General features: G+C 30.3%; 1 protein-coding gene across 1 annotated transcript in view; it reads left to right on the forward strand.

Annotated features, from left to right (window-relative positions):
• LOC137632287 (uncharacterized) overlaps nucleotides 1-3,821 on the forward strand; it is a 105,122-nt gene extending 101,301 nt beyond the window's left edge. Inside the window, exons 6-9 of the mRNA XM_068364188.1 lie at nucleotides 208-423; nucleotides 1,196-1,363; nucleotides 2,114-2,296; nucleotides 2,874-3,821. Of these exons, the coding sequence (XP_068220289.1) occupies nucleotides 208-423; nucleotides 1,196-1,363; nucleotides 2,114-2,296; nucleotides 2,874-3,170 (864 nt within the window). The 3' untranslated portion in view covers nucleotides 3,171-3,821. The remainder of the gene's footprint in view (nucleotides 1-207; nucleotides 424-1,195; nucleotides 1,364-2,113; nucleotides 2,297-2,873) is intronic.
• The last annotated feature ends 11,179 nt before the right edge of the window (nucleotides 3,822-15,000 follow it).

Below are 15,000 nucleotides of genomic sequence, written 5' to 3' on the forward strand. Positions count from 1 at the left end.
AAAAAAAGAAAAAAAAAATTCAAGACCATGTCTTCCACGAAACATAAAATAAGAGAAAAGATTTCAAATTCCTTCACTTGCCTAATACGATACTTACACATATTTTAGGGTCTCATTCCCTATATTATACCAAAATCACTCTCAAGAAATATCTAATAATTCCCCACAAAACTGAGTGACCCCACCATCCCCGTCCTTTCTCTCCAGCACCACGACATGATCGTGACCTCGGCTGACCTGGGTCTGGCCCTGCACTGCAAGTACGACCTCATCAACAAGACTGTCACGAACTCTCTCATCTCCGGACTGGAGGTCAAAGGCGCCGTCGATACGGCCGAGTTCTTCCAGGAGACCGTCGTGGAATCGCCCAATGTCGTCATGAGGGTTACTGATCGCCAGGGAGACGATATCTTCACGGCACAGGTAAGGGCATAATGTAGTTTCATATTTAACATACATTTATTATCTGACTGTATACGAAACACATACACGTATGCTCTATATATGTATATATATTTATAATATACATTCATATGTATATTTATGATATGTATACGTATATGCATGCAGATGGTATATATATATATATATATATATATATATATATATATATATATATATATATATATATATATATATATATATATATATATATATATAATATATATATATATATATATATATATATATATATATATATATATATATATATATATATATATATATATATTTGATATATGTATAGTTCATGCACATACTGTATGTATGCATATATATACGTTCATGCATACATGAATATAAATATAAATATATACAAATATATATATATATATATATATATATATATATATATATATATATATATATATATATATATATACATACATAATACACAAATATATATTATATATGTGTGTGTGTATGTATGTACGTATGCGTACATATATATATATATATATATATATATATATATATATATATATATATATATATATATATATATATATATACAGTATACATACTGTATATATGTACATATACAGCATATACACATAAATGATTAAATTATCTTTGATCACTCAAAACTCGATCATCAAAAAATATCTTAGAAAACTATAATCCATCTTATAAAAACCAAAGCTACCAGCCAAGCAACAGCAAACGACACTAAAGCCTAAACCTTCCAAATTCCCAGGTGGGTGACAACTTGGCCCTCCGCTTCGAGATCACAGACGCCAACAGTCCTTACGAGATCTTCGTCCGAGACCTGGTGGCCATGGACGGACAGGACAATTCCGAAATCCTTCTCCTGGACGAGAATGGTTGCCCCACAGATCCTACCATCATGCAGGCAGTCGTTCAGGTGAGGCTAAAAGTTTAGTGCAATCATATTTACGCGGATATTTTAAAAGCCTTTTATTTTTAGCATAAATATTTTTACAGATAATTGATATATATACATATATATATATATATTATATATATATATATATATATATATATATATATATATATATATATATATATATATATATATATATATATATATGTGTGTGTGTAATATACATATATAGAAATATGTACATATACCGTATATGCATATATATATATATATATATATATATATATATATATATATATATATATATATATATATATACAATATATAAATATATACATATATATATATATACAATATATAAATATATATATATACAATATATAAATATATATATACAATATATAAATATATATATATATATACAATATATATAATATATATATATATATATATATATATATATATATATTTATATATATATATATATATATATATATATATATTTATATATATATATATATATATATATATATATATATATATATATATATATATATATATACATGTAGGTGTGACAATTTTGTGTATGAGATAGGTGATAATGTTCGACGCAACTTCTACAAAAAAAAAAAAAAAAAAAAAAAAAAAAAAAAAAAAAAAAAAAAAAAAAAAAAAAAAAAAAAAAAAAAAACCTAATTTCCTGAACAATGTAAAATGTCACTCTCAAAATACCTTATGAAAAACTCACCCTCGAATGTCTCTTCTGCGCAGGTTCAGGGCGGTGTCGTGTTGCACGCCCCATTCCAGGCTTTCAAGTTCCCAGCCTCCGACGTCGTGCAATTCCGCGCCGTGGTGACCCCGTGCCTCCCCACATGCGAGCCCGCCAAATGCAACGTCCAAGGCTTCGACGGGGTCAGCCGGCGGGAGATGTCCTATGGCAGGAAGAGGAGAGCGGTAAGGATCAGGTCGTTGTTGTTGGGAAAACTATTATAGTTAAAGAGGAGTTACAAATGGTCTGGTGAATATTATCTATATAGAAAAAAAATCATTTATTTAGGTGAAAAGCTCATTTGTAAAGTAACTTATTTAATCATCTCCACTATATAATAAGAGCAAGAATCTGCCTCTATATATATATATATATATATATATATATATATATATATATATATATATATATATATATATATATATATATATATATATATATATATATATTCGGTCAAGCTGAGTGGCATTGCAAACTTTCCCAGTCCCTTGGGTAAGGGAGAGAGTAGTCATACCCTGGTGACAGGGTGGTACTCCAAGAGGTACACTCGGAAACCAAAACTGCCGTGTTGTAGTTAGGGAAGGGGTGGGTTGGGTAGGGTTGAATGTGTGTGTATGCAAATCTCTAAATATTTACCCGTCATTCCTGACGGGTAGCGTGCACTAGTATACGAATCAAACCAAAACAATTCATACGATAGATAAAAAAAATGCACAGACACGGGCTATACGCCAAGAAATCTAAAATCCTCATAATTTCCAGGTACAAGACACAGAAATCATGGTGGCCCAATCAGTGCGTATCACAGACAAATTCCAGTTCGCCTCCGCCACGCAGCAGGAAGTTGAGGTGGAGGCAGCCGAAGGCACCTGCTCCTCCTTCACGGGAGTGGTGGTGGCCATCGCCCTATTCCTCCTGGCGCAGCTGGTCCTCCTGATGGCGTGGAGCTACCTGTGGCACAAGAAGCGAGCCACCAAGCAGATTGACCCGGCCCCTCCATCCCATTACTTCGGCACTACCTCTTCCAGAACGTCCTCCACTACATACCTGGCGAATTGATCACTGGCGCTGTTTATCAGTTTCGTTTTTTATTTAAATAGTCCGTTTTCTTTATCTCGTTCGCGTTCTTCAGGGCATTCATCTAAGAAGACAGAATGAGCAAATATTCATTCGGATTCGTTATTTATTATTTTTTTTTTTACTTACGAATTTGTTATACATGACTAAATAGTTATCAAAACTGGAACACGTATTGCGAAACTGTAATTCACGTGAATACAAACCATCTTAAAATAATAACTGCTGTTATTACAGCAGTTACAAAAGCATGTATGACAAATGCACGTGAAAATGGGCATCACTGAAATATGATCTACATATCATTATAAGTATGGCAAGGCTTTGGAGCTTTGTGAAGGGCATAGAATATTTATTTCCTTTATTACAAAATCTATAGCTTTTCATTTTCTAACCTGAGAATTTCTTTTCAGGCGACCTAATAATATTAACTTGTTTATATTTAGATTTTCTGTAAACATAATATGATCAGTTTTGGGATATGTTCTGCTTTGGGGAAAAAATTATATCTTTCATAGAAATTAATAGAAAAAGTAATCAAACCTTTAATACCGATTCGCCATTTCCTGAAGAATTTGCATTTATATGAAATGTACCTGAGATAACGTCGGTTAAAAAAACTTCAGAATAAATCCAGAATTATATATATATATATACATACATATATATATATATATATATATATATATATATATATATATATATATATATATATATATATATATATATATATATATATATTCAATCATACATATACATATGTATACGGAAATACAATATAAACGCTAAACATGAAATTAATGAGACAAAACAGATCTTCCAATTCTGATTTGATGTTTGCAAGCAATCTACGCTTTACCTCGTCCAATGCATATCTTCATTTTTTTTCGCACTGACGCTCTTTTACTAAATATCAAACAGTAGCCAACCCTGAACGCACTGGCAAATGCACATTCAAGCATCTTTAGCAAAGTAATATGATACCGTGCTTTGAAAATATATATTAGTGTCTCTCTCTCTCTCTCTCTCTCTCTCACTGCGTTCAATTTTGAGGTTGTGGTAAGTTGTGAATTTCCATTAAATCATTGTCTTGTGCATCTTAATACATGTACAGCTGCAAGGAAGAACAGAAACATGAATGCATTGTATATATAACGTGCATAGCAAATTGTATGCAATCAAATGAGGTCATGCATATATTCTTAAGTGCATTACATATGATTTAGAACAAATATCCCTTGCTTAAGAGTTCACATTCCAAAACAGCATTCCCTAAACACAATCGCATAAATATACACATGTAAGTCTGTTCGAATGCACAATACATTCACAACCATACAGAAACTAAAAATGTTAACAAAATAACTTACCTAAATTACCCTGCAAACCCCAATAAGTATCATGACATACCTTGCAGAAAATATATAGGCAGTTTACAAAAACTAATCTAATGTTATTTCTTAAATGTGTATAACCAAACCAGCATATGAATGTTAACATCTAATAAAAGAGTGTATTAAAGTATATCTATGCATACGCGCACAGCATATTCCTTACATTCTAGGTGACTAAAAACCACGATAAACAAGTTGCATGTGTTAAATGTATTTATATTGTAATTATCTACTGCTTCTCATTTTCATATGTGCCATTGTGTTCACATCTTTCACGTGTTATCTATATAATTTTAGTGATATTGTTACATAGGAATTCGTTTATTGTTATAGGCGACAAGAATGAATTATGCTATATTAAGCAGCATTAGTTACGTTAGATTTTTCTACGGTATAGAAAGGAAATCCAGGGATATCTACATAATTGTTTTACAAGAGGGCATTTCTCTTTAGGTTAATGGGCATTCTTCTTGTTTTCTTCTGTGTGGATTAATTATTTATTGTTTTAATATCCATATTAATTTATTGTTGTGTTGACCCGAAGACGAAAAATAAAAATGTGGTTAATTAACATTGTATTTTAATTTCATGGTACCCTTACTTGAATTATATATAAGATAATGGTTTGAGATGGCCTATTGGATACGTTCCCGCCTGGTGTTCTGCCGGAGTCGGGTTCGACACCCACTCAAGCTCGATAGTTTCTTGTAGCGTCTGCAACCTCACCATCCTTATCCGCAAAGGATGTGGGATTTGGGGGATCCTATAGATCTACCTGCTGAGTCATCAGCAGCCATTACCTGGCCCTCCCTCGCCCTAGCTTGTGTGGAGAGGGGGACTTGGGTGCTAATATGTATATATGGTCAGTCTCTGGGGCATTGTCTTGCTAAAGCATTGTCACTGTCCCTTGCCTCTGCCATTCGTGAGTGACTTTAAACCTTTAATGATTAATGTATACAATATTTACTGATTGGTGTACAGTGATTCCGATGGTTTCTTGGTATCACCAAACTGTCAAAAATAAGGCAGGAGGAATAAAACAGGGACCTAGAAAGGTCTTTTTTATGTGAAAGTGTATAGAAAGCATTCACAGAAATGAGAGAAAAGCTGCGTCTATCTGAGAAGGTTGAGAAGGAAAGTGAATCCGAGAGACCGCCCGAGAGAGGCGTCTCAGTTATAGGATTTCCATTGATAAAAGAGAAGGATATTAGTAAAATCTGAGTAGCTCAGTGGTGCTGCTTTTCGAAAAATTCATGTCGAGATGTTTGTAATACCTGATTTCCTGTAATTTTTTATGCGTAACAGACTCAGATACATAAACAGACGCCTACAAAGGACGGTTACTAACTATTTTTCTCCAACATAATTTTAACAAAGTCTTTACACCCAAAGTATAGGTAACAAAGCCTCAAGAATCTACTGGGAGTGGAAAATCTTAAATACCTTGATAAAAGAACATTTATCATTACAACTTAATGAACAAATGCATACTATCTCAATGATTTAAAAAAAAATTCAGACAAAATGTGAATATTTCATTAAAACTACAGTATATAAAAGTAAATGAAGACTTGGTAATAAAAGCTGAATATCCACAACTTACCAAATGAAAATGCAGAAGAGCTTAACAAAACGGGAAAGATATATCAGGCTTATAGGAGAGAAATAGAAAGAAGAATAGGTACAAGAAAAAATGAAAGGAAAGGGTGAAAATAAGGGTCACTATTCAAACACCCAGTTGATTAACACGGGAATCTGACAGATTATTCAAAATGAAACATCTGAATTGAAATAAAGAGGACATATCGACTTAGTCTCTAGATGAAAACGCTGCAGGCTAAATCTTTGTGTCATTCTTCTCTATTATTAGTATTATCATTAATATCTAAGCTACAACCCTAGTTGGAAAAGAAAGATGCTATAAGCCAAAGAACTCCAACAGGGAAAATAGCTCTGTGAAGAAAGGAAATAAGGAAATAAATAAACTATAAGTTAAGTAATGAACAATTAAAGTAAAATATTTTAAGAATAGTAACAACATTGAAATAGATTTTTCATATATAAACTATAAAAACTTAAAGTACAAAATGAAGAGGAATAAGATGGAATAGTGTGCCGAGTGCACCCTCAAGCAAGAGAACTTTACCCAAAGACAGACGAAGACCATGGTACAGAAGCTATGGCACTACCCAAGACTAGAGAACAATGGCTTTATTTTGGAGTGTCCTTCTCCTAGAAGAGCTGCTTATCAAGAGGAAAGTACAGTGCAATAGTTAACCCCTTGCGTGATGAAGAATTGTTTAGTAATCTCAGTGTTGTCATGTGTATGAGGACAAGAGAGAATATGTAAAGAATAGGCCAGACTATTCAGTGTATGTGTAGACAATGGGAAAATGAGCCGTAACCAGAGAGAAGGATATAATGTAGTACTGTCTAGTCAGTCAAAGGACCATAACTAGTGGTAGAGAAATGGAATCGAAAAGTAGGCAAATACCCCAGATTAATAAGTATTTTTTTAAGTTTTGATCAAACTAAAAGATAAAAATAACGTCTCACTGAATACTTCAAGTGGCACTAAGACCCAGTATCTCCCTGTTATACAGTATCATAAGCCGATATTTTGGGCACCCTATGACGAATAAAAAAAAAATTAATCAATTCAAAGATTCTGAGTCTTAAAAATTACTCTTCTACTACATTCAACAACTAATTTACTATGTTTATATTATCGATCATCTTTGATGAATTGGTTTCATAACCAAACTTAAATCTACTGGTTCTTTCATATAAAGATGCATAGCTGACCTTTGGGTATGACCGTAGCATCATTTTTATACGCCTTCAAAAGGGCTGAATTAGGCATAATTAATCAATTAAAAAGTTATTTAGCGTTGTGACATTAATTGAGTACCAAATGTAGATGTAAATGAGGCTGGATGGTCGTGTAAGATCGTTATAGAGAAAATATAAATAAAATCACGTAAAAAAATAACAGGGTAAGGAATTTGTCCCGAAGGATCAACAGCAACTTGTAAAGAATTTGTCCAGACCATTTAAATCATACATTAATTTATTGTTTCTGTGCTATATATGGCCGATCTCTCAGGTCAGAAAGGACCTTCAGTGCCAAGGTGCAACTGCGGAACACTCCCAACCAAAATATGTAAACTGGAATATCAAAAAGTGTGTAACTAAGCGATGGAGACGCTAAAAATATATGGGATTCAAACTCCCAGCCGCCACCCCTCCACCCAAACAAAAATAACAATTAAATTAGAAGGGTAACAAGTGAGTGCAGTCAGTTGCCGAATTGCCGGTGACTATAGTCGATTTTTTTAAACCTGGCAAACTTGCACTAAACTTGCACTTAGCTGGTTGTCGCTGATTGGATGAGTGTCGTGTTGTCCGAATATCTCAGTTTGGTTTTCACACTGTTTTAGAATTGTGATTATACGGCCATAGATTGAGATAAGAGGCAAATTATGTAATGTTATGTAAATACCAGTTGTAATAAACGTAAGTATTAAGAAGTTACCTACCAAATTATTATATAATAGTTAACAGTTATGAAACAACACTCTCCGAAGCTGTAGACTTGAAATATGTTTCAAACGCATGAAGTTTAATGTTTAAATTTCTAGCTAGATTTTTAGCGCAAACGTGCCATTGGTGGTTTGGAAAAAAGCAAAACGTATTGATTATACATTGCTGAAGGTTGTATAACGCCTAAGAACAAAATACTATCGTAGAAATGTAAGCTTGCCGAAACATTTGGGGTGGAGGAGTTGAGAAAGGAACAGCCGGTGAGTTGTCGTCTGCACACACCGCCACCATCAATCAGCTTAGAATCTGCTATCGAGCAATTGGCTCACTGTCGATTTCACCTATTTCAGCCATGGCCACAAGAGACGATATGGAACAAAGCAAAGATGAAGGCACTTCAAACACCAGGCATATACATGCTGCTGGCAGTAGGCTTACCAGTCAGTGCCGTAATATAATAATGAATGTTTTTCAATATTTCAATTCACAGGGCCCTAGCAAGACAATGAAAGAAATCATTAAGGCGACAGCAACAGCAACTCAAGTTTCAGAGAGAACTATCTATCGCATCAAATCTGAGAAGATGAAATCTTCAGACGGTATAATTCATTCACCCTTGCCCCGGAAAAGGAAATCGACTGTTGTTGATAATCTTGATAGTTTCGACAGAGATTGTGTTAGGAGAGAGATCCTATCCTTTTATGACAGAGGAGACCTTCCTACATTAGCAAATTTGTTGGCAAAAGTTCGGGAACCTCCTACTAATTTTACTGGTTCGAGAAGTTCCCTCTACAAAATAGTCAGGAATCTTGGTTTTAGGTACAAGAAAGTCACAAGCGGAAGAAAGATACTCATGGAGAGACAGGACATCATTATAACAAGGAACAAGTATCTTAGAGAACTGAAGAGAAATCGAGAGAGTCCAAAGCCAAGACCGGAGGTATTCGTGGACGAGACTTGGGTGAACCAGAACCTCACCGTCGAAAAGTGCTGGACTAATGAAGATGGATCAGTAGGACCGAAAACGAAGTCAGGGAGAGGCTCAAGGTTTATAATAGTACATGCAGGAAGTGATGAGGGTTTTGTACCGGGAGCATTGCTTATGTTCAAATAAAAAAACGGATCAAAGGGTGATTACCATGACTCGATGGATAACGAAAGGTTCAAAATGTGGTTAGAAGAACAACTTCTTCCTAATATCAAGGAGTCCCTTATCATCATCGATAATGCTCCTTATCACTCTAAAATAATCAACAAGGTCCCGACAAGTAGCAACAGAAAAGCCCAAATCATAGACTGGTTGGTTCTAAATAACATTGACCATGACCCTTCTTTTACAAAACTCGAACTTCTTCAGCTCTGCCAGCGCCACAAGGAAATTCAAAAGTACGAAATAGATGAAATTGCTGCTCACTATGGCCATAAAGTGCTTCGTCTACCTCCCTATCACTGCATTTTCAACCCTATCGAACTTATCTGGGCCCAAGTGAAGACAGAAATAAAAAAAACGTAATTCTAATAGCGACCAGTCTCTGAAAATTGTTGAAAAAATTACAAAAGAAGCAGTTGATCATGTGACGCCACAGCACTGGCAAAATGCTATAGAACATGTCAAGAGAATCGAAGAATTGTATCGTGCCAAAGATTCAGCATTTGATAAGTTACTTGATGAGTTTGTAATTGACTTGAATGATAGCACTACTGATGACAGTAGTGATGAAGATGCTCTGACACTGGACTAAAATTCTAGCTGTATTTCATGTTGTTATTGATACTTCTGTTAACATGATACTGATGATACTTTATTATCATCCATGACCCTGAATACTGTTATCGATACTTTTGTTTATATAATTCTGACGCCTTTAATTGATGCATTATTACTACTACTGTTATCAATACTTAGTTGTTGTTTACTTTGTTGTGACTCTTACTGTTGTTATAATTTTTAATATTATTATTGACTTTTCTCTTCATTAATGCCATTATTGCCTAATACAGCTACTGTATTATTAAAATGAACAGTCATGAAAATATACTTAAAATTTAAGTTCCTAAGAACCTTTTGTTTCCCTGTACTATTGAAAACTGCTATAAGTTTATTGAGATGGAACAAAAGACAACATGACAGCTAACAATCTCAAATATAAGGGCTCTGCTCTTATTATTCATGGGGAGTCTTATGATTTACAAAATATAATATAATTAAGGTCTATCTAAAAATAAGATGGACGCGAGATAAAGAAAACCCAACTGTAATAGGACATATTTGAAAATTTCTACTTGAGGAACAGTAAATTTAATGTCATTTTATATAGAGAGTGGCACACCAGCCAGGAAATGGTACGAATAAATACAATTTATGTAATTTGCCTTTATACATATCCTAAAACATTAATGAAATTCCGTGAGCAGTACTTTTGAAATGCAAAAAATAAACATTATGATATATAAACATCTTAATTATTATTTTATGAAGACAAAAACACCACAACCCACATTTGAACCTCCCGCTGAGAGTACGTCAACTTTCTGTCAAGCCCGTGGCTGTTCCTCCCACAACTCCTCCACCCCAAATTTTCTGACAAGCTTACATTTCTACGATATTATTTTGTTCTCAGGCGTTATACAACATCAGCAATGTACAATAAATATTTTTTTTTTCAAACAACCAATGGCATGATAGCACTAAAAATCTAGCTAGAAATTTAAACATTAAAGTTCATGCGTTTGAAACATATCTCTAGTCTACAGCTTCGGTAAGTGTTGTTTCATAACTGTTAACTATTAAATAATAATTCGGTATGTAAGTTCTTAATACTTACGTTTTATTACAACTGGTATTTACATAACATTACATAACTTGGCTCTTAACTCACTCTATGACCCTATAATCACAATTCTAAAACAGTGTGAAAACAAAACTGAGAGATTCGGACAACACGACACTCATCCAATCAGCGACAACCAGCTAAGTGCAAGTTTAGTGCAAGTTTGCCAGGTTTAAAAAAATCGACTATAGATACTAAAATACAGGCGACGTAAATATAACGAACCGAGGAAGGAATGTTGCAATGGCGTAAGTCACAGTGGTATTTTGAGGTAAAATGGTATTTGCATGAACCTTAAACCTATTAACGAGGCTTTTAGTAAGAGTAGTTTTATTTTTCAATGATGCTACGTAGACTTACTGATGTGCGATTAATACAAGTACCAGTGATGTAAGTCTTCTTTTAAATTACATTAAATTACAGTTTATTCGAAGGGGTTTGGTCTCCTTTACATCTATAATGTGATATATCAATTTGAAATTGATCGTGGCTAATGGCTTTATACCAATTCTTTAAAAAAAAATTCTTCTATTTAAAAACAAAACTATACCGAAAATGTAATCTTCATTACGGTACTTGTACTTTAAAATATTAGAAAAAATGTAGATAAACTACTTAGGTCTTTACTTCTATCAGCTACAATTAGTAGTTCTAATCACTAAACACTTAAATCTGAAGTATGATGGTTTTAATATATTTCTTTTTTACTTAAATCATCTGAAGAAATTACTGGAAATATGTTTTTTGGATAACTGGTGATGCGATTCTCGTACGTCACAAAATCGGGGCAAATATTTATGTAAAATATATTGAATAAATAACATTCTTCTAATGTAGAATAAAAACAGAATGTGGAGAAAAATCTCAAAATAATTAAAATCTCACCAATAAATTTATTATGCAAAACCTTCTAGAAAACAGAAACACAATTCTATCATTCAAAAATTCATTATTAGGGTAAAAATTATCGTCCTTATTATCATTATTTTTCAAGCTACAATCCTGGTTGGAAAAGAAGAACGCTAAAAGCCCAAGGATTCCAATAGAGAAAGTAGTCCAGATCTATCTTAATGTTATTACTGTTCTTAAAAGATTTTATTTCAATTGTTCATTACTTTTCTTGTAGTTTATTTATTTCCTTGTTTCATTTCACACTGGGTTATTTTCTCATGTTGGATCCCTTGAGCTTAGAGCACAGCATCCTGCTTTTCCAACTAGGGTTAAAGCTTAGCTAATAATAGTAATAATAATAATAATAAGTATTATTATTATTATTAATAATAATAATAATAATAATAGGTAATAAAAATATTAATAATAATTAATAATAATAATAATAATAATAATAATAATAATAATAATAAATAATAATAATAATAATAATAATAATAATAATAATAATAATAAGTAAACAATAAATAATAATAATAATACTAACAATAAAATATGAAATAATAAAATAAAAGAATGAAATAAAATAAAAGAAAATAAAAAAATGAAATAAATAAAATGATAAAAAATTGAAAAAAATAAAAAATAAAAAAATTTCAAAAAACAAAAAATAGGAAAAAATAAAATAAAAAATAATAAAAAGTAATAAAATAAAAAAAGAAATAATAAAATAAAATAAGATAATAAAATGAAAAATAATAAAATAAAAAAATAAATAAAATGAATAAAAATATAGAAATAAAAAAAGATGAAAAAAAATTAAAAAACAATAAAATAAAAAATAATAAATTGAAATAAAATAAAATAATAAAATAAAAAGAAAACAAAATATAATAATATGAAATAAAAATAAAATAAAATATAATAATATAAAATAACAAAATAATGAAATAAAATGATAAAATAAAATAGTAAAATAAAATAAAACAATAAGATAAAAAAGTAATAAAATAAAAAGATAAAGTAACAAAATAAAAAAATGAAATAAAATAAAATGATAGAATAAAATAAAAAAATAATATAAAAAAGTAATAAAATGAAAATAAAATAAAAAACAATAAAATAATAAAATAAAATAAAAAATAAAATAATTGAATAAAATGAAATATTAAAATAATATAATAAAATAAAACAAAATAAAGAAATAAAAAAATATAAAAATAATAAATAAAAAATTAAATAATAAAATAGAATAAAATAAAATAATAAAATAATGAAACAAAACAAAAAAATGAGATTATAAAAAATAGAAAAATAATAGAATAAAACAATAAAAAATAAATAAAAAATAAAAAATTATAAAATATAAAAATAATAAAATAAAATAATGAAATAAAAAAAAATAAAAAATAATAAAATAAAAAAAAATAAGAAAAAATAAAATATAATAAAAAATAAAAAAATAAAATAAAAAATAATAAAATAATTAAATAAAATAAAAAATAATAAAAAAATGAAACAAAAAATTATAAAATAATAAAATAAAAAAATGAATAAAAAATAATAAAATAAAATATTAAATAAAAAATAAAAAAAAATAAAAAAAATAAAAAATAATAAAATAATTAAATAATTTACTAATTTGATAATTTGATGATGATGATGATGATGATAAGAATGATAATAATAATAAAATGATAATAATAATAAAATAATAATAATGATAAATATTAATAGCAACAACAACAACAACAACAACAACAATAATAAAATTAATGACAATAATAATAATAATAACAATAATAATAATTGCATATATATAAATAAATAAATAAATATATATATATATATATATATATATATATATATATATATATATATATATATATATATATATATATATATGTGTGTGTGTGTGTGTGTGTGTATGTATGTATATACAGTATATGTGTGTAAGTAATGAATAAAAAACCTATAATACATTAATATCAGTAACAATGCGGGAAAATGTTGAGATACACAATAGTCATAGCACATTAGCTTACTAGAGAGAACGACTCTTGAGTATCCAATCAAGAGGAAAGAATAGACGATAAAAGGTAACTAGGCTAGTGAAAAAAGATTCAGAAGCGCTAAGAATTAGGTAGCCGGGGGGGGGGGGGGACTTTGAAGGGTTGAGCAGATGGGTAAGAAATGTATTGAAAAGAATATGACTTTGATATCCTGGAAGCTTTCTGTTAAGATTTATGAGGTGACTGTAATGGTGTGAAAACTACTTCACAGGATGCTCATCCTCAATTCAGAAGTTAATAAAGCGTTGATATTTGTTCTGTGGCCAAACCCAATAAGGAGAAACGGCCTAATGTTCACTATATATATATATATATATATATATATATATATATATATATATATATATATATATATATATATATATATATATATATATGTATGTATGTATGTATGTATATATGTATATATAAACAGTATGTGTATATATGTGTGTATATATATATATATAATACATATATATATATATATATATATATATATATATATATATATATATACGTGTGTATATATATATATATATATATATATATATATATATATGTATATATATATATATATATATATATATATATATATATATATATATAAAATATGTGATGGAGAATATGAAAAGTAAAACGCCACTTTCTCTCAAAGTAAAGTATTTAATCAGATGGTCCTACCAGTAATAACTTATGCATAAAAAATGTGGAGCCTTACACAGAACATAAGCCAGCTACAACTCAAAGAGCTATCGAAGGAATAATGATGAGAATAACACTAAGAGACATAAATAGAGGAACATGGATACAAGAACAAATTAAACTGGAGGATATTCTACCAACATGTAAGAAAAAGAAATGGACTTGGGCAGGACATATAATGAGAATGGCAGATAGCAGATGGAGATTAAAAATAAGAGAGTGGGTCCTAGAGATCGCAAAAGAAGCGGGGGTAGGGAAGAGAAGACGATGGATTGACGAACTAAGAAAATTTGCTGGCATGGACTGGCATTGAAAGACCACAAACAGACGCAAGGGGAAAGAAGTCTGAGGCCCTTGTTCTGCAGTAGACTAGTAATGGCTGATGTCATAGATATAT

The sequence above is a fragment of the Palaemon carinicauda genome, chromosome 41, assembly GCF_036898095.1.
Source record: "Palaemon carinicauda isolate YSFRI2023 chromosome 41, ASM3689809v2, whole genome shotgun sequence".
In the NCBI taxonomy this organism is placed as follows: domain Eukaryota; kingdom Metazoa; phylum Arthropoda; class Malacostraca; order Decapoda; family Palaemonidae; genus Palaemon; species Palaemon carinicauda.